The 21,529-nt window shown below is 47.0% G+C and overlaps 1 protein-coding gene across 1 annotated transcript in view; it reads right to left on the bottom strand.

Annotated features, from left to right (window-relative positions):
* The window catches only part of SCFD2 (sec1 family domain containing 2), a 1,689,485-nt gene that overhangs the window by 16,094 nt on the left and 1,651,862 nt on the right, over positions 1 to 21,529 (bottom strand). Inside the window, exon 8 of the mRNA XM_085642103.1 lies at positions 8,613 to 8,732. Coding sequence (XP_085498229.1) covers positions 8,613 to 8,732 — 120 coding nt within the window. The remainder of the gene's footprint in view (positions 1 to 8,612; positions 8,733 to 21,529) is intronic.

Genomic DNA, 21,529 nt, shown 5'->3' with positions numbered 1-21,529 from the left:
ATGTCTAAGAACCCTCCCTTCAGTATAGACGTGTCACTATTTCTGAGTGCATTTTTGGCACACCAGTTCCCAATATTTTTTCTTTATGATCTCCTTTGAAGGAAATTGGGCACTCAATGGGTTTTCCCACAGGGAAGACATGCCAACACTAACTAAGGATGCTCTTACTTCTCGTAACCAACTAATTTTGTGGAAGCAATCTGTCTTATTTTAAGTCACTAAGGCCTGCAGCATAGGTTGCCACTTCCGGCGTGGACCAGATTCTACGCCAGTATAGAATGGGACGTAACTTGACTGAATCAGCCAGTGCTTTTCTACCTCGGTCATATAACAATGGACGTACTGGGGTGCTTTACGGGAGACTGGTGATCTTGCGTAGGAACCTATTTTCTGTGGTGGTTAGCTGGGAAAGAGTCTCATACCCCCAGAGCTCTGCCCCATATAGAACAGAGCTCACAACTTTCATGCCATAAATCTGAAACACCGTACTCACTGGCTTGGTGAAAGAGGTGTTGCACTCGGTTTCTAAGGCACCTGATAATTGCCGGTGTTTCAAAGTGGCCGTATCAAGCTGGCGATTCCACCTCATGTCGTTATGCAAGTTAACCCTCAAATAAGTGAAGGCACTAGCTTATTCCAGGGGGCGATTAATCATAGATAGGCCTCCTCTGAATGTTCTATGCTGGTTGAAGGTCATAAATTTCGTTTTAGATAAGTTAATTTCCAAACCCCGTAGGAGACAAAACTCCTCAAAGAGTAACAAAGCCCGCTGAAGACCACTAGGGGTTTTTGAGATGTCATCAGTGAACATTAATATAGGCATTTTTGTTCCCGCTAAAACTGGGGCATCCGTAGGGACAGCTATTAAAAACTTGGCAATTCCGTTAATAAAGAGGGAGACTAATGTAGGGGCCATGACACAGCCTTGGCGCACTCCTTTCTCTATGGGAAAGGGATTGGTGACATTCCCATGAGAGCCCAACCATATTTGTGCATAATTACCCTTGTGAAGGCGAGCAATAAGGGAAAGTAGCTCTTGTGCCATCCCTAGCTCCTGTAACACTGCCCAGAGTTTGCTGCGAGAGACCAGGTCAAAAGCTGACTTGAGGTCGACAAAGGCAGCATAAAGGCTGCCCTTGCCTCTAAGACCACAGTCCACCAATGTATTAGCATGAACCGGAACACCTGGTCAATGGTACGGATGTGATCCCGGAAACCCGCCTGCAATGGAGATAGGATATCCTGCTCATCTAGCCAGTCTTGGACCTTATTTAATACCAGCCGGCCCATCACCTTTTGCATAGAGTCTATTAGGCTGATGGGACTGCAGTTGCCTGGAGGGGATTTATCCCCTTTTTTTTATACACAGGGATGATCTCGGCCCCTTTCAATGAGTTGGGGACTGGGGTGCATAGGGCGATTGTGTTTGCCAGTAGCATGATATATCAACTCCACTTGGGCTTATCGTAGAGGAAGATATCGGCCGGGATACCATCTAGACCCGGCGCTCTCCTCCCCATTACTGCTACTAAGGCAGCATTGACATCGGCTAAAACAAAGACCGTGTTATGATAAGGTAAGTGGGGAGGCTCAAAAGGGTCTCCATCGTCTATGCTACGTGCATATTGAGGTCAAAGTGATTGACCCACTGGTCCTGAGCTACATGGTTTTGTGCCGGTAATGGCTGTGCTCCCCTATCCCATTTTACTATATTCCAAAACTGTTTGGAACTGTTGATGGCACATGCAGTGCTAAGGTCCTGCCATCTGTTTTCACCCCAATGCTTCTGAGCCTTTTCCTGGGTCCTCCTATAGTTTCTCCTGGCAGGCCTTACACTGCCTGGATCCCATACTTTGATCGCTTCCCCCAGGACACTACGTGCCAATCTACAGTCCTCATTAAACTATTGGCATGATTTTTAGGTCTTGCCTGAGCCAGCGCATGCGCTGGCTGGCGAGACATTTAGTGAGTGGGCTTCAGAAATCCGACCACAAGCTTTTGCTTGTGGCCTAAAGCTTGCGGTTACGCGCGCGGGCACGTGCACAGCCGCCATCTGGCTTTCCTCTCTCGCTCGCGGGCACCCTTACACTCGCGGGACGCTGCTGCTGCTTTCACTTTCGCCGCTGCACGAGCGCCCGCACCACTCACGTGTTTTTTTTAAAATTTCTGTTTAGCGCGCGCGCACACAACTCCCGGGCTTAGTGCTTCCACCTGATGTTGTCCGATTACATTACATGAGGCCGCAACCGCTTGCCTGTCCCGCATAATTATAGGGCAAACTTGAACCAAGGGCATTATAGCGCTTCACACGGAAATCAGCTCCCCTTACCCAACAGTTTTTAAGCACAGTGTAACAAAGCGATTTGCACGGAATCACAAGATGCTGCGCCTGACCCGAGATTCTAACATAGTTACCCAGTTCTAACATCCGTAGCCCTAGCCGCAACGTGTGTGATATGAGAACATTTGTCATAAGAAGAAGCACTCCCTGAGCTGTGAATACATAGTGCTTTCACCTTATGTTGTCCAATTACATTACATTAGGCCACACCCGTTTGTCTGTTCTGCATAATTATAGCGCAAACTTGACCCAAGGGCATTATAGCGCTTCACACAGAAATCAGCTCCCCTTACACAACAGTTTTTAAGCACAGTGTAACGAAGCGATTTCAAAGGAATCAAAAGATGCTGCGCCTGAGCCGAGATTCTAACCTAGTTACTCAGTTCTAACATCCGCAGCCCTAGTCGCAACAGGTGTGATATTAGGAGATCTGTAATAAGAAGAAGTACTCCCTGAGCTGTGAATACATAGTGCTTTCACCTGGCAGTGTCCGATTACATTAAATTAGACCACACTCGCTTGCCTGTCCCACATAATTATAGCGCAAACTTGACCCAAGGGCATTATAGCGCTTCACACAGAAATGAGCTCCCCTTACACAACAGTTTTTAAGCACAGTGTAACGAAGCGATTTCCACGGAATCAAAAGATGCTGCTCCTGAGCCGAGATTCTAACCTAGTTACCCAGTTCTAACATCCGCAGCCCTAGTCGCAACAGGTGTGATATTAGGAGATCTGTCATAAGAAGAAGTACTCCCTGAGCTGTGAATACGTAGTGCTTTCACCTGACAGTGTCCGATTACATTACAGTAGGCCACACCCGCTTGCCTGTCCTGCATAATTATAGGGCAAACTTGAACCAAGGGCATTATAGCGCTTCACACGGAAATCAGCTCCCCTTACACAACAGTTTTTAAGCACAGTATAACAAAGCGATTTGCACGGAATCACAAGATGCTGCGCCTGAGCCGAGATTCTAACCTAGTTACCCAGTTCTAACAACCGCAGCCCTACCCGCAACGGATGTGATATTAGGAGATTTGTCATTAGAAGAAGCACTCCCTGAGCTGTGAATACGTAGTGCTTTCAGCTGATATTGTCCGATTACATTACATTAGGCCACACCCGCTTGCCTGTCCTGCATAATTATAGTACAAACATGACTCAAGGGCTTTATAGCTCTTAACACGGAAATCAGCTCCCCTTACACAACAGTTTTTAAGAACAGTGTAACAAAGCGATTTGCACGGAATCACAAGATGCTGCGCCTGAGCCTAGATTCTAACCAAGTTACTCAGTTCTAACATCCGCAGCCCTAGCCGCAACGGGTGTGATATTAATAGATTTGTCATAAGAAGAAGCACTCCCTGAGCTGTGAATACGTAGTGCTTTCACCTGAAATTGTCCGATTACATTACATTAGACCACACCCGCTTGCCTGTCCCGCATAATTATAGCGCAAACTTGAAACAAGGGCATCATAGCGCTTCACACGGAAATCAGCTCCCCTTACACAACAGTTTTTAAGCACAGTGTAACAAAGCGATTTCTACGGAATCACAAGATGCTGCGCCTGAGACGAGATTCTAACCTAGTTATCCAGTTCTAACATCCTCAGCCCTACCCGCAATGGGTGTGATATTAGGAGATTTGTCATAAGAAGAAGCACTCCCTGAGCTGTGAATACATAGTGCTTTCACCTGATATTGTCCGATTACATTACATTAGGCCACACCCGCTTGACTGTCCCGCATAATTATAGCGCAAACTTGACCCAAGGGCATTATAGCGCTTCACACGGAAATCAGCTCCCCTTACACAACAGTTTTTAGGCACAGTGTAACGAACTCAGCGCCACCACAGCATCACTCAGCACCAACACAGCCTCACTCAGCACAACCACAGCATCACTCAGCACCACCACAGCATCACTCAGGGCCACCACAGCGTCACTCAGGGCCACCACAGCATCACTCAGGGCCGCCGCAGCATCACTCAGGGCCGCCGCAGCATCACTCAGGGCCGCCGCAGCATCACTCAGCACCACCACAGCATCACTCAGGGCCACCACAGCATCACTCAGGGCCACCACAGCATCACTCAGTGCCACAACAATATCACTCAGCACCACCACAGCATCACTCAGCACCACCACAGCATCACTCAGCTCCACCACAGCATCACTCAGCTCCACCACAGCATCACTCAGCTCCACCACAGCATCACTCAGCGCCACCACAGCATCACTCAGCGCCACCACAGCATCACTCAGCGCCACCACAGCATCACTCAGCGCCACCATAGCATCATTCAGCACCACCATAGCATCATTCAGCACCACCACAGCATCACTCAGCATCACATCAGTATCACTCAGCATCGCCTTTGCACTAGTACACCACCACATCATCATCACTCAGCAAGACCTGAGTATCATTCAGCATCACCTCAGCATCGTCTGCGCACCAGTCACCACCACCACCACCACTACCACCTCAGCATCCCTCAGCACCACCTCAGCCTGCTCTTGGAATCTGGCATCTGTTGATTCTCCCCTAGCGTCTGGCCGCTGCTAGTGTTATAATACAGGTACTAGTTCCCAGCCTTCACCCTCCGATTGTTTATGCCCCCTCAAACAAAAGCTTTAACAAACAACCATTGGAAAAGGGAGAAACAAGTTGCCAGGATTGCAATAACAAAAGAAAACTGAGGACATTTTTTATTGTAAATACTTTTTTTAATATGGTCGTTCAGTTGTACATAATGCCTTCTTGGTCATATATAAGGTAACAAAAATGGTTTTGATACTTTTTTATTAAAACTTTTCAGCAAGCTGCACAGCAGCCACACTTCTCTACAGCACAGCTTAAAGACATTGGCAAAGTCAATAGCTCTGGCTAAACACTTATAAGGCTCCAAAGGCGAGACCTATTGGCTATGCCAATGCTTGTTTTTGTTTGTTAAGTGCTCTTGGCCCTGCATTGCTTAAAAAACATAAGAGCGTAGACAGGTGAAAAATTTATTATGAGAGGCAGTCATAACATCAGGGAAGTCGGGGTTGATGGAACAGGCATCTAGCTCAGCTATCATGAGCTCAGTGTCCTCAGCAATAGTGGCTAACAATTTGGGTTTCTCTGATATCGGTGCCCATCTCAATCACCGCATGTCGTTTGTGAGGACCAAATCAAGAGTGGTAAGTGCGTTAACTAATTGTATGGGTTCCTGCTGTGCTTGTAATTCTAGGTATGAGCACAGTGGGTTGTGATCACTCTCTAGCCAGTCCCTCACAACCATGTCCCGAAGGGCATACCATAGCTTCAGATTGAATAATAAATAATCTATTCGGCTTGCACTACGGCTGTTATCAAATGTACTCACCCCATGTCTATCTGAATCGTTTCTCCCATTTGCCACCCGCAGCCCCTTTTCTAAGCAAATGGATTTAATTTGAATAGCCACATCTGACCATTTTTTGATAGGTACTAGTTCTAATCTTGGAATACTTCACTGGGCATCTTCCTCCTTTGCAAGATCATTCTCTTCATTACCAAGGGGCTCAAGGGTCGAATTAAAATCACCCGCGACTAAAACACTATGGAATGCCAGGAATGCAGGTCTAGAAGATTGTCAAGGGATGTTAAAACTTCTGACCTTTTCTCCCCACTTAGTCCCCTCGCATAGACATTATAGATGTTGATGTTACATCGCGGGCCCGTCTTCAACCAAATGGCAAGGATATCATTGCTTCATTGCTCTGAGTCGGGAGATCTTGGATTGTATAACCGATGACTTGCCGAACCCAAATTATTAATCCCCCCGATGGACGACCTTTTTCCCACATGGTGGCTGGAATATGATAGTTTAAGTATCCTGGACAATAAAGAGAGTCTGCCAGCCATGTTTCCTTAAAGAGGCAGATGTCGTGTTGCTCAATAAAGGTATGCCAGTCAGGAGATGTAACCTTTGACCTCAGCCCCGCTATGTTCCATGATATTACAGCTAGTCTAGGTGAAGTCGGACGAGGTACAATCTGCCCATTACACCTAGCGGCTATTTTTACTCTTATGTCAATCCTTCCCGCCAGCGTGGGGGAGGGGGGGTGTCCTGGATGTATTACTTATCACTGTTGGTGATAGGGTCTGTTCCGTAAGATCTTCACACTCGCTGGCAGGTGTTTGTATTGCGTGCTCCATGGGGGCCCCAGCGAGTGAAGATAACCTTCAATCTACCTCCCTTAGTGGTGACAAACTGGGATATATATCCAACTCTGGGGGATTGTATTTGAATCTGATGTTGGAACGAGTGAGGTGTTGGTTGCGGATGTCGAAATTCACAAGGGTTTCTACTATGTGGTTGTATGGAAACGTCAGGGCAATATAGTCTAGGGGGGCATTAGGGGAAGTGTGTCTCGTAGCCGAAATAATGTCATCCCTTATTAGGGACTGACAACCCCTACTGTGGCGAATCCACTGAATGCACTTGTTTCGGAGGGAGCCCTCATCTTCTCTAGTCGATTCTCCAGAATACTTGGGAACATTAATCATGTACACAACATTTCTCATACGTAGCATGCTACTTGCACTGCCTGCCACTCAGTCAGGTTACCAACAGACACTTGAAGGACACTAATTTCATTCATCAGAGCGATTAGCTGGGCGGACACTAATCTTTGATAGGAATCTTATGTGGGTCAACTGGCCTGCCCCACACTAGCGCTTAGAGCTTTACTGCTATCGCTGGCTTCACCTGCTTCGTCTAGGCCCCAAGTGTTATGGTATATACTACACACTCTGCCTTCCATATCACTGTGTGCCTGGGTCCTATTGCAAGGGGAAGTGGCCGGTAGGTCTTGGTGGTCTGACATGGTAGAGAATCTATTACTACAGGAAAAAATGGCCTGGGCTTATTGGGAGGCTGATTAGGAATGGGGAGCTTCCTCTGCTACATAACGTACATAGGGCTCTCTTAAAAGTTCAGGGGAAGAGATCCTACTAACTGGCTTTTTGAACATATCTGGTATGCGCCCTTTGCATGAGTTACTACTCGGGGCCTGCAGTATACTATTACTTAACGCCATATCAGAAAGTGAAGTATCCAAGAGGCCCTCACATTCAGATAGTAGATTATCTATTCTATCCAGTACACTGCCCCCAGAGTCATTGGTCGTACCTGGGCCTTTCCTTTTTCCCTTCTTCGCCTTCTTTTTGTGACCATCACCCATTCCTCCTTCACAAGTTTTTCTCTTTCCCATTCTGGCCCTAAAGTGGCAATTTGAAATAAAATGTGTGAAACAGCTATTTGGTGACCTACAGGGATTGCGCCAATGTCCAATAGTCAGTGTCCTCAATACTCTTTAGCTGCAATAGCTGACCCTCTACTACTGGGCTGACTGTGCACAATAATAAACTACTAAAATGTTCACCTGAGCAAATGTCCTGGAGTCTGTATGTCAGAGGGGTTGCCCAGCCCAGCCTCCTCTGGGCTCTGAGGGGCGCAGACAGGCCCGCCCATGGCCTAGGCTTTGACCGGGCACAACCTGGGCATGTCCGTGTGCGTCCCGCGCTGCGGGAGACCTGTGGCAGCTTTAAATGCCTCCCGGAGTATGGTGTGGCGTGGGCACGCTGGTCGCGGTGTGCTCTGAGGCTTGTTTTCCTGGCCTCCTCCTGGCAGCAAAGAACGGTATTCCTGGTCTCCCGTGCTTCAGGAGACCTGTGGCAGCTTTAAACGCCTTCCAGCGTATGGTGCAGCATGGGTGCGCTGGTCGCGGTGTGATCTGGGGCTTGTTGTCCCGGCCCCCCCCCTGGCAGCTAAGAACGGTATTCCCGGTCCAACTGTACCACCAGGCACACAAGGCTAGTGACTACCTGACAGCTTCAACGATTAACATAGTGCACCACCAACTCCAAGAGAGTATTGCACCAATATCCTACTTTGTTGTATATGGAAGGGAAAGGGCGGGCAAGGGGAGCATGCTCAAACATGGCAGCGAAGAACAAGACCAATCATCACCAAGTTGCAACAACCACGTACCCAAATGGTACAGGATTGCCTTTGTCCACAACATTCACATTAGTATCTGAGGTCATAAAAAAGAAACGATAATCCCAACCTACCTGACCAGACATACAAACAACCCTTCCAATGGGAATCTCTATTTTCCGTTTAAAAAAAACATATATCAGTATTTTTAGAGAGCATTTGGATTAAAGCAATGACCTTCATCTGCACAGCTTCACTGAGATATACATTACACCTTCCAGAGGTTGGGTACCTGGAAATTTGGCTTCTGCGCACTTATCAGATCTTTCACCATTCGGACTTCTGAGGCGGTCACTCCTCCAACCATGAACAGTATCAGGAGGGGATGGTCACTGGGGTGCGGACGGCTCACCTGCGTTGGAAGAAAAGATAAGTCAGGTTACAGCAATTCAAACGGGTAGCTTTTTGGTTGTTCAAACATTACCGTTTCCAAAAGATTGCTAACATGATATTTTCCCAATAATTTTAAAACGAATTCATGAGTGAACAATCACATTCATGTACTGTGTTGCTCTGTGTGTACTGATGGAAATGGTACATACTTTGTTCATGAGCCTGTAGACCAGAGTAAGCAAGTGAGATGGCACCAGCACAAGATCACGCCTTCAGTGTTGAGAAGACCATTTTGCTGTCCCCACACTGTGTTCTCAAGGTCGCTTCCTCACAGAGTGTGGACTTGGATGCAGGACAGATGAATATTGGTGCAATCACAAGCCATGGACCTGCTTCCAGTTCAGTAATCCTTTCCTCCAAAATATCATGTCACTCAGAAGAGAGTTGTGAAGTAGTACATGAAGCACCCACTACCGTCTTTAAAGAGAGCTAGAGTCTGAGGTTTCGGGCAAATACAAACCTGTGTATGCCACGTAGATGCACTGAAAACTGATTTGGAAAATTGCTTGCCAACCCACTGCCCAAAACACACAGCAAGGTTCAAGTTGCTTCATTAGAGGTATAAGCATCATAAGTATACAACCCATTTAGGTATGAGTGCTCTTAGCACCCTAGTAAACAATAATACACAAGAATATTAAGAGCATGAAACAAATGGAAATCAAACTAAAAAGACATGGTCATGAGAGCAGTGCAGATGGTGTCAAAGTTAACAAGCACTGGCATAGCCAATAGGTCTCGCTTTTGGGACCTTATAAGTATTTAGTTATGCAGCACAATATCCTTGATGCAACAACATCAACTGTTGCATGGCTAAACACTAATAAGGTCCCAAAGCTGAGACCTATTGGCTATGCCAATGCTTGTTATAGCTCCAGTCCCCCCGGGGCCTAATGGGACAACATATGACAGGAGAATAAAAACCCTAAGGATAAAAAGTAATAGCATAGTCTGAAAGCACTGCTGGCAAACATCATCTGAACCACTCTGTTTGCGGAAGTGGCAGGATTTCTTTGCTTTAGGGAGTTCACGCTGAAATTGCATAAAACTACTTCTGAATCCGACCCACGATTGTAAATGTAAGCTCAGAATACCATGGGCAGAAATACAGAATGTATTAATGCCCAAGACTAACGTACAATCTAAATAAACAGGTATTAGCAAACCATCTATTGTCTTTGTAAAGTGAAATGTGACAAACCCCAGAAGAGCCACAAAGGCAGGTTAGCCTCAGAATTTCAAATTATGCTCTGCGCATTGACAGGTTTCATGAGTCAATTTACCAATTTGTTGATACAGGCTTATGGGCTTACCTAGTCTTGTTGTTATGAAAGAAGTGCGTGGTAACTTAATTACCGCACATCTCTCCAGATAACACCGGCTTTCAAGAAAAGAGGTCACTTCGCAGAGCATCACAAAATATTGTGAATATTTTCTGGTGGAAAAAGGATGCTGGAAACCTAATGTAAACAAATGCATGGAAATTGTACTTGCTACTTTAGCTGTTTTAATTGCATACACTTCTGTAGACATCTCTTCTACTTGATGACTCTGGAAGACTTTTCTGACACGTAAAAGGTGTTTTGTAAATAGAAAAAAAGTTCCTTGTGGTCACACAGCCCGTGATTTGGCAAATTACAGGCTTTGCAACTGCAAAATCCTGTTGTACATGAGGCTCTTTGTTCCCAGATCCGGTAAGGAAGTAGACAGAATCCATTAGGGTTCCTCAACCATATCTTCCTGTTACCCACCAATTTCCTCCATCTGTCTAAAAATGGTGGAGCAGCCAGTTGTGCAAAGAACCCCATAGTATATGCAAGGTGCCGACAGACGTATAAACCAATAGGCATAAAATCAGCAGGGCAACCCCGCCCCAGACGCACGATGTTCCTACAGTGTAGCGAGGCCAATCATCCCACTTAGTATTAAAAGCGCCAAAGGTCGTGTTGGGCGGTAGGTCAATATTCAGCAAAGTAACAAAGTCCGAGACGCATAGTGTAGCGCCAAGCATAATGTAAAAAGCTTACCTTCACAGTGTAGAAGATGCAAAAGACGGCATGATAACCAGCAAGGAACTTGCGGAATGTACTGCGCCATTATTTCAAGCCAGCAGAAATCCACGTTCGATTCGTAGTGATGTCACAAGCGCGTCACGAACAAGAATCGAAAAGGGACCAAATAAGAAATAAAAAAGCTCTGTTGTCAGAATGGCCATCTTCTAAGATCACAAATATTATCTGACGAAAACCAGAAAGAATCATACCACGAGCGTATTCGAGATGTGGTCAATTGTGAAGAAACAATTCTTCTGAGCATAATAACCAACAAGATATCCGGCAAGAGATCTTACGGAATATACTGCGCCATTGTTTAAAACCGGCAGGAATCCACGTGGGAAGCATCGTGATGTAACAAGCGAGTAAAACGAGGAGAGGCGAATGCAGCAGGGGGAGGGGAGAGGAGGGAGCCTGTGCCTGTTTCCCTTGCGGGAGCCAGCAGGAAACACCTGTTCAAAGCTCGTTCCCGCACGGGAATCGCCAAACGTGCACGCGTTGCCATTGAAAGCAATGCAACACGTGCACGTTTTTGGGGCAAAAAGCAAATCGATTACTAAGGGTCTCTCCTATGCAGCGCATGCGCGAGTCCTATAAAAAGGGGGCAAAAACTTTTCATCTGCTGATAATTTTGATTCTATATAATTAGCTTGCATAATGTTAGTCAAGTGGTTAGCAAATGGATCCCAGTGCAGGAATCTCAGGCAAAATAAAAAAAGGTGAGGGGTTAAAACAACATTGATTGCCTAATAACTTTGTTGCAGATGTACAAATCTGCACACCACTTGGCAGATGCTCAGCATATTTTGTTTACTCCTGATATTTTGAGTTATATGCAAATCCATCACTTGGGGTACATTTAATGGTGGGAGGGGAGGGAAGGGTGTTTATTTGCTGATAGCTTAGGCATTCTATAATAAATATGTGTGAAATGATGCTATCTGTTAGAAAGTGACGTCCAGTTCAGGAATTTCTGGACTTAATAATAAGTGAGACAAAGTTAAAGGGGATTCAAACAATCTTTGATTTGCTTATAACATTGATCCATTTCATAGATCTGCACAAAATTTAGCAGACACCAGACGCTTGGCATGTCTAACTTATTGGGGAAGTTGGATGGGGGTTGCCCAGCTAAAACAGCTTCACTCCAAATGTAGTGTTTATAAAGCAACTTTTCACATGATACATGGTGGGGGAAGAAATGACTATCTGTGTATCTGCAAATATTTAAATAAACTGCAGTATTGATTCGGTATCCAAGGTGTCATCGTGAGTGGGATGGTATGTATGCCATTATTGGAAAATTAAAGCTGAAAATTAATTACATAATATTACTTATAAATGTGATACAAACATGTGCTTCATCTTGTGGAAACTGCAAGCAGAAGGGCAAATAGATCAGAAAGTCTCACTTTGGAAGCAGAGAGAAGCAGACCAATGGTGGCCACTGGATTCTCGACCACTGCATGTGCAGGCACAAAAGGGAAAGAGCAAGTAGAAAGGAAAAATGGGTGCAAAGCCGGACCCCAAAAGGGGAACATGGGTAGCGTGAAAGACGAATATGTCATTCTTACAACAGTTAAAATCTCACCATCTTTTGGCTAAAATGGGTAAGGGTGTCTTTCATACTACCACTCTAGAGTACCCGGGTTACATAATTACACCAGAAAGTATTAAGATGAATGGGTAGAAAGTGTCAGCAGTTGTTCAATGGCCCATAAGTTTCACAGGCAAGGCTATAACATTTTGTTGAGCTTCTATAGACGGTTCATTCATCAGTTTTCCGAAATGAAGACCCAGCAATGGGTTTGTACATAAGTGAGCAGTTTGTGTACGGATGAAAGAGACTGACCAATATTTTTGAAATAATCTTTCCCTAATGCTCCTATTTTGCAGCATCCCACTTCAGATCATCCATATGTTGTTGAATTGCATAACTTTTATCCTTCTATGGGAGGTGTTCTCTATCAGAGAAATGCAGACACTGGGCAGGTTCATCTTGGGGCTTATTTTTTCCCAAATGTTTTCTCATGCAGAATTAAACTGTTCTATCAGTGACAGAGAGCGTCTGGCTATAAAGAAGTCCTTTGAGGAATCGGGCATAACTTGTTGGGATCACAGACATTTTCAATTTCTGAAATCAGCCACAGCACTTACTCTCAAACAACTTAGGTAGACCTTGTTCTTTTGTGACTATGAGTTCTTAACTAATTAGGGAACCGGTTCTAATAATGGTAAAGCTGATGCTTTGTCTTGGCAGAATTAACCTGAAAATGTAAATAGGCTAATAAACGGATCCATCATTAATGTTGTCTCGCATGATCGTAGACAATCATTCTGTAGCTTTAATTAATGTGGAAACATTCTTTGAAAAAAGTACACACTGAAATTATCAAGAAACTTGGATTAAAGTACAGGAAGGTAGACATGATAAAGATGGATTACTGTTATCAAGAGAAAACCATGTACTTGCCATCAGCTCAATTAAGACAGGAGGCCATGAACCGGCTTCATGACTATGAAATTGCTGGGCATCCTCAGCTAGCTAAAACGTTATCAGCAGTTAGGTGATATTTTTAAAAATATATGCAGACATATTACCCTTGTGCTCCGATAAAGATTTTCAAACCCAGTGGGCCATTTGAGACCGTTACGTGTTCCACCCAAACCTTAGCATACAGTGTCAATGGATTTTATAATGGAATTACCCAATAGTCATGGCTGCACGGTAATTTTAGTGGTCGTAGACTTTTGGTCTAAAATGGGTCCTTTTGCTTCATTACCAGGATTACCCACTTCAAAGGAGTTGGTACCCATTTTTGTACAACACATTTTTCGAGGACAGGCATCCCACAAGTTTTAATTACAGACAGGGGGCTGCATTGAGTAAGGAGTTAGATATTTGTGATGGCCAAAAGCATTTTTAGGCCGGCAAGTGTACTTCTCAGTCATACCAGGTTGCCCACCGAATTGTAAAAGTCACAATTAGTATCCAGCATGAAAAAACGAAAGGCACAAAGCAAAAAGATTTGAGGTCATTGTTCCAAAAGATGGCCGACACATGTTTTGCAATATCTATTGCTTCCTCAAGGCCGCATACGACTACATTTTAATCAGTCACTTCTCATTGAACCACATGGTTGGATTCTCTGTGTAGCTTCTCTTTTTTTGTGTGTGCCATAGATGGTTGATGTCAGGTACTAAGCCATCACTGATTTGAAAAGAAATAGCTTAACTTGAATAAGGATAGGATGGGAATAGAACTTTCAATCCAGCACGCCAACGAGCATCTGCAAACATATGTGAAGTCTCAAATCTCAACATGCTCACACACGCGGGCCAATTAGGCAGGATGTCCACGATGATGAACATGTTCAGAATCTCTGCATGCCACCACATACTGCCTATGGCTCAAATGTTTTTACCCAAAATTTAACTGACTTGATATGTAGGTAAAACGTGTTTTGCGATTCTCTAATTGCAATTTTTTGGGAATCGCAATTAGAGAATTGCAAAACGGAATGTAGGTAGTATTAGCAAAATATTTTGCGATTCCCACCTATTCCTTATTTGCGAATCCCAAATTGAGATTCGCAAATAAGGAATACCTTGCCATTCATTCCTATGGGCTAGAAGGCCCATAGGAATGAATAGGAAGACATTCTCAATTTGCGATTCTCAATTAGAGAATCACAAATTGAGAATGCATTTTCAAGGTTGCAAGGGTGTCAATAGGACACCCTTTTGCACCCCTGAAATAAACATGTGTGCACATGTGGCACACATACATGCGCTAAGGGCATGTATGTGCGCCACATCGCACTTTGAAAAATGCAAAAAAGAGCATTTTTCAAAGAAATCGCAAATAACCACCAACCTGAGGTTGGTGGTAATATGCGATTCCTTAAGCCAAAATCGCACAACTTGGGTGCTTCCTACATTTCATTTAAGGAATCGCAATTTGGGATTCCTTAAATGCATTAGCAAAATAAGGAATCGCAAATTTTGCGATTCCTTATTTTGCGTGTGGGTTCTTGTGTGCTACATAGCACACTGCCCAAATTGCGATCGCAAACGCCGAAATTCGGCGAATTTCTGCATTTGCGATCGCAATTTGGCTTCCTACATATGGCCCCAAGACTTGTAGACAAAATACTAAACCAGGTATTTCCCTGTTTGGTTTCTGTCACTTTAAATCCCCTTTATGACCTACTAGGGGCGCACAGTCCTTGCCAATAAAATATGCAGATATTCTGGTTAAAAACAAATTTGTTGTACAAGATCTCAGCCATGTTCATGAACTCAGTAGGTGTATTGTCGCTTTAACTTATTTTGGAGTGTTCACGGGGTCGTGTGACTCCTTTGCATTTTTTAACACTTGTAAAAGGCGCCGCTCCCTTTGGCCAAGTTCAAGCTCGAGGAAGTTTCTAAAATAAATAAACTACAAGGGAATTAGCGACGGATGTGATAGGACAACCTGAAAATTAGCCAAACCCAACCTGTTACTTTCCTGTGTGGTAAAAGTTTGCTGCCGCACATTATTTTCTCGTGACTATGAACTTAAAGTCCTGAATGAACCACACATAATGAAATAAATGTCTCCGTTTATGGACAGTTCTTGGCCTCTGCAGGGGCCCTTTTACGAGTTTCTTCAGAAGAAAGAGAATATTGTCAAGGCCAGCAATTAAAGGGCAGAGAAGGGATGCCAAGCCTGGCCTGGAAGCCCACATGCTGCAGCTGACTAGGCCAGCCACAAACCACACCTGCTTTTCCATTTGAAGGCATCTATTTAGAGGCAACAGTTCACCGAGTTCCTTTTCCCAGCTGTTACTCGCAGGAGGCCCGGGGATCTGAGAAAACGTAGTATGTGTTCTCTGCATCTAGTCTAAACGTATATATTGTATACAAGGCAGTGAAAGTTAAATGGGCAGATTCTAAAGGCATGGTGGTCTTTTTCAATTTGCTATTACTTTCTATGTATCTATGCAGAGGGACGTGGGTGATGGAGTAGCTTCTTAATCAAGTCATGCTGCTGCACCACCTGCACACTCACACTTTGGGTTACAATCAGGTTTTCTTTTTTCTTCCTTTTATTTTACCAAGGCAGCACATTTCGGAATTTCAGAGATGGAAAAAGATAGTTTGCAGTTGGGGGATGCATTGCTCAGGGTGAGGCTGACAAGATTCAGATCAGGTGGCTAGGACAACTCACAATGGATCTATGGCCATGATCGAAAATGTTCCTTTTTTTGAAGAACCCATATCATTGGATGGGATGACGTGCCTATCGCACAAGTTACTTACCTTCGGTAACGATATATCTGTAAGAGACATTAGTTAGTGATAGATTCCTTACCTTAGAATTACCCCCAGGTGTCCGACTGGCTCCGGAAAGTGTTCCTCAGCAGTACCCCTGCGCGTCGGAAGGTGGTGTCGTGCGGCTCCGCGTCCGTTGTAGGCGTCGTGATCGCCAGGATGACGTCGTGGCAGCTACTTAGACGCCACCCTAGCACGCTGACGTCAGTTCTGTACACGACTTTCCGCGCCAGGAACGCAGAGCCATGCAAGATACTGACCACTGGTATATTAAAACTAGGGCCCTGAAAGGGATGACCTTAACCCTAGAAATCAGTCCGCAGAACGGGGAGGATGGGTGGGGCGGTAAGGAATCTATCACTAACTAATGTCTCTTACAGATATATCGTTACCGAAGATAAGTAACTTGTGGATCTGAAAGAGTCACTTTAGTGATAGATTCCTTACCTTAGAATAGATACCCCAGCAATACCAACCCTGGTGGTGAGTCTGCGAACCAAGATCACACCAGAAAGTCACGGAGAACTGAAAAGCCAAAGAAGCTGTCTCTCCAGACTTGGCTGTCCAGGCAGTAATGCTTAGTAAAAGTGTGCAGCAAGGCCCACGTAGCTGCCTGACAGATGTCTTGCAGGGGGACACCACGTCCCAATGCAGTAGTAGCTGCTGTCGCCCTGGTAGAATGGGCGTGCAGCTCCACCGGAGGCTCCTTTTTAGCCAGAGAATAACAGGCTTTTATACACAAGACGACCCAGCGGGAGATAGTCCTCTTGTGTACAGTCTGGCCTTTCTTGGCTCCTAAGTAGCCAACAAAGATCTGGTCATCCACCGGGAACAGTTGTGTGCGATTCAGGTAAAATGAGAGGGCATGTGTTGGGTCCAGACGGTAGGGCCTCTCTTCCTCTCTGGAAGGGTGCGGAGGCGGAAAGAAAGTGGGCAAGGTGATAGTTTGCCCGATATGGAAGGCAGTAACAACCTTTGGCAAAAAGGAAGGACAAGCGCGGAGCACAACCTTGTCCGGATTAACAGACAGAAAAGGAAGTTTACAGGAAAGAGCCTGGAGCTCACTAACGCGCCATGGGGAGGTGACAGCAACCAGGAAAGAAGTCTTTAAAGTGAGTAAACGAAGAGGACAGTTGTGAAGCGGCTCACATGGAGCGTACATCAAATAGGTAAGAACCAGATTCAAGTCCCATTGTGGCATCACAAAAGGAATACGAGGGAAAAGGTGAGTAATGCCTTTGAGGAATCTATTCACAACAGGGGACTTGAAAAGAGAGGGCTGATCAGGGAGCCTGAGAAAGGCTGAAATTGCAGAAAGGTAGCCCTTAATAGTGCCCAGAGCAGAGCCCTGCTGGGCCAAAGAAAGAAGGAACAGAAGGACTTCTGAAAGAGGGGCAGAAAGGGGATCCACAGCCTTTGCTGTGAACTATGCCACAAATTTGTTCCACCTGCAGGCGTTGACCGACTTAGTGAAGGGACGCCTGGCTGCCAAAATGACATCACAGACCTCAGGAGGCAAGTCAAAAGGAATCAACTGTCGCCGCTCAGTCTCCATGCACGGAGGTGGAGACTGGACAGGTTCGGGTGGAGGACCGTCTCCTGCTGCTGCGACAGAAGATCTTCCCGAAGAGGCAGTCGGATCGGGGGATACACGTTCTTACTGAGTAGCTCGGGATACCAAAGTCTTCGAGCCCAGTCCGGGGCCACAAGAATGACTTGGTCCCGGTCGCGCCTGATCTTCTTCAGCACTCTGGGCAGAAGTGATACAGAGGGAAAGGCGTACAATAGACCGCAACTCCACTCGTGACGAAAAGCATCGCCGAGCGAGTGTCGCCTTGGAAATTCCAACACGCAGAACTGCTGACATTGCGCGTTCTCTTCAGTGGTGAATAGATCTAACCAAGGCTCTCCCCACTGTTGAAAGAGACCTTGCGCCACCTCCGATTGAAGACGACATTCGTGATCCATCATGCACCTGTGTCTGAGTTCCTCCGCCCTGGCGTTCAAAGAACCTGCCAAGTGTTGAACGACTAAGGAAATGCCTTGATGTTCCAGCCACGTTCAGAAACGCAGAGCCTCTGACATAGGGTCCACAACCCCATTCCGCCTTGCTTGTTGCAGTACCACATGGCAGTGGTGTTGTCTGTGAATACTTGCACTACTCTTCCCTTGACAGAGGGAAGGAATGCCTTCAGTGCAAGTAGGATCGCCCAGAGCTCCAGAAGGTTCATATGGAGCCTGGACTCCGCCAGAGACCAGAGGCCTCTGATTTCCGCCTCTCCCATGTGGGCGCCCCAGCCCAGGAGGGACGCATCCGTCATCACGGTGTGCTCCGGTTGGGGAATGGAGAGTGATCTGCCTCTGACCCAATGCTGGTTTGTGAGCCACCACTGCAATTGTCGATCAGTGCCCTCTGAGATCTGGACGTACTCGGACAGGTTCCCCTGATGCTGCGCCCACTGGAACTTCAGGTCCCACTGCAGAGCTCGCATATGCCATCCGGCATGATTGGTCAGCAGGATGCAGGAGGCCATGAGGCACAACAGCCTCAAGGTCATCCTCACCGAAACCCAGGACAAGGGCTGAAAGATCAGAATCATAGCCCGAATGTCCCAGACTCGCTATTCAAGGAGGAAAAACCCGACACTGCGCCGTGTCCAGAACTGCTCCGATGAAAAAGAGTTTCTGAGAGGGAATCAGGTGCGACTTCAGCACGTTGATGGAGAACCCCAGCAAATGCAGGAGATCGGCCGTAGTCTGAAGGTGGGTGAGGACTGCTTAGGGCGAGCCTGCCTTCAACAACCAGTCGTTGAGATAGGGGACGACTGAAACCCCTGATCTGCGCAGATGAGCTGCGACTACCGCCATCACTTTTGTGAACACCCGAGGGGCGCTGGTTAGGCCAAAAGGGAGCATGGTGACCTGAAAGTGCTCGTGGCCTACCGTGAACCGCAGGTAACGCCGGTGGGCCGGCAGGACGGGGACATGAAAGTAAGCGTCCTGCAAGTCTAACGCTACCATCCAGTCTTGCGGGTCTAGGGCAGATAAGACCTGAGCGAGTGTGAGCATCTTGAACTACTCCTTCCGGAGGAAGCGATTGACGTTCCGAAGGTCCAAGATGGGACGTAGGTCCTTGTCCTTCTTTGGAACCAGCAAGTAGTGGAAATAACAACCACGACCTACTTCTGGCGTCGGAACGCGCTCGATGGCCCCCTTGGCCAAGAGAGCCGCAATTTCCTGCTGGAGAAGCGCCATGTAATCCCCCGACATGCGGTGGTACTGAGGTGGCATGGCAGGAGGGGTAGTCGCCCTTTCGGACTAACTGTAAAACCCATCTGTTCGAAGTGATGGTGCCCCAGTGGGGGAGGTGATGGTGAATCCTGCTGCCCACTGGCGTGTAATGCGCCTGAAACACCGGACTAGGAAGGTTTTGAGACAGTGGTGGCAGGGGTGGCGGTGGACTGAACCGCCCGCTGGCCTTGTGACACACCTCAGCAGGTCCCACGTCCGGGGCTGCGCTGAGACTGTTGCTGTGCAGGCCTGTGTCTCTGAAACGAACGTGTTTGGGCGCCCCTTCCTTGGCGACGAAAAGAGCGAAAAGCAGAAGCCGAAGGAGTGCGCGTGGCCGAAAGGCCCAAGGACTTGGCCGTAGCCCGCGAGTCCTTAAAGCGCTCCAATGCACTATCCGCCTTGTCGCCAAAAAGGCAAGTGCCATCAAAAGGCATGTCCATCAGAGTGCTCAGGACATCCCCTGAAAAGCCAGTCATCCTCAGCCAGGTGTGACGACGTAGCACCACTGTCGTAGAAATCGCCCTGCCCAGCGAATCGGCAGTGTCAAGGCCACAACGAATCGTGAACTTTGGCTGCATCTCTCCCCTCAGCAATAGCTTGGGAGAGCACCGTCCGGGCCTCCTCCGGACACTGAGGCAGCACCTTCGCCACCGTATCCCACACAGAGTGGGAATAACGGCCCAAGAGGCATGCAGTGTTCACAGACCGCAACACTGAACTGGCGGAATCTTCTACCCAAACTGCTCCAGTTTCTTGGATTCCCTGTCCGGAGGTGCGGAAGGGAATGCGCTCGGGGACACAGAGGCTTGGACAACCAAGCTCTCAGGGGTAGGGTGTTGGGAGAGGAAAATGGGGTCGCCCGGGCCGGGCAATGGCGTCAGGCCATGTTCCTATCCACAGGAGCCCCTGTGTTGGGCCTGGACCAGGTGCCCAAAAGAACGTCCGAAAGTGCATCATTAAAGGGCAGTAGCGGCTCCGCAGAGGAAGCCACCGGGAGCTCGAGGTGAAGGGCCTCTGCTGCCCTACGCAACACCACTGAATAAGTACCACCCTCCTCCGTAGCCACGGTAGAAAGAGGCAGTACGACAGTTTCTGGAGAGAAATCCAGATCACCGGCATCCTCCAAATCCTCTGCCCAGTCCGGGTCTAACTCGCATTGGGCTGCAAGAGGGTCTTTAGACCCCTCCCAGTCCTCCCCGTCCTCCGTAACCTGCTGGGCAGGTGGGAAAGATGGAGGATGGAGAAAGGGATAAAAATTCCGCATCGGCGTTGGAATCGGCATCGATCGACACCGGTTTGGCACCGTCTCCATGTCGGGACGATATCGGCCGGGGGTGCCGTAACATCAATGTCGCTGGAGGTCGTAAGAGGTCAGCCGACATCGGCTGGGATCCATGCATGAATCCATGGGAGTCTCGCGGCGCCGAGGCCGGAGCCGTCGACGACGTAGGGGCCGGAGCCATCGACTAAAAAGGGCGAGAACCCCCAGTCAGACCCGCGGGGCCCAAAGGTGCGCCGGCGGGGCCCGACGGGCCAAAGAGGCGGGCCATTGATGACAGAAATTCCTGCAGCTGGGCCGGAGTCGCCGACGGACCTGGGAAAGGCGACTGCGTAGGCTCCGCCGGAAACGCGGTGGTGGCACCAGGCGCAACAGGCTAGGGGAAGGCGAAGAGCGATGACGCTTCTTCGACTTCTTGTGCTTCATCTTACCTGACCCAGAGTGCGAAGACTTCATCGAACGATGGTGGCAGATTAGGCAGAATGTTCATGGGTGTGATATTTGAAGTTTGTTTGTGTCTCAGTCCGCACCAGGAGCAAAAATACCATGGAACTCCTTACACTAACTGAGACGTATATATTTTCTACTGTACATATACCCACACAAAGGTGGCCATGTTGAATTGGGCATACTATATTTTTTATGTGCAGTCTGTGCTTCTTGTTCATCATGCTTTATGCGTGGAAACATCATATTTAGTATAACATGGCAATTAAAGGTTTCTTATTCCATATGGTTTGCAACATTAACAAAGAAATACTTACACCTGTTAGGTATCCACATTTTGCTTTATGACTAAGAATAGGAGGAACACTC

This window comes from Triturus cristatus, chromosome 2_2 (assembly GCF_964204655.1).
Source record: "Triturus cristatus chromosome 2_2, aTriCri1.1, whole genome shotgun sequence".
Classification (NCBI taxonomy): domain Eukaryota; kingdom Metazoa; phylum Chordata; class Amphibia; order Caudata; family Salamandridae; genus Triturus; species Triturus cristatus.
The sequence above is the reverse complement of the archived record's forward strand: the minus strand, read 5'-3'. Positions and strand labels throughout refer to the sequence as shown.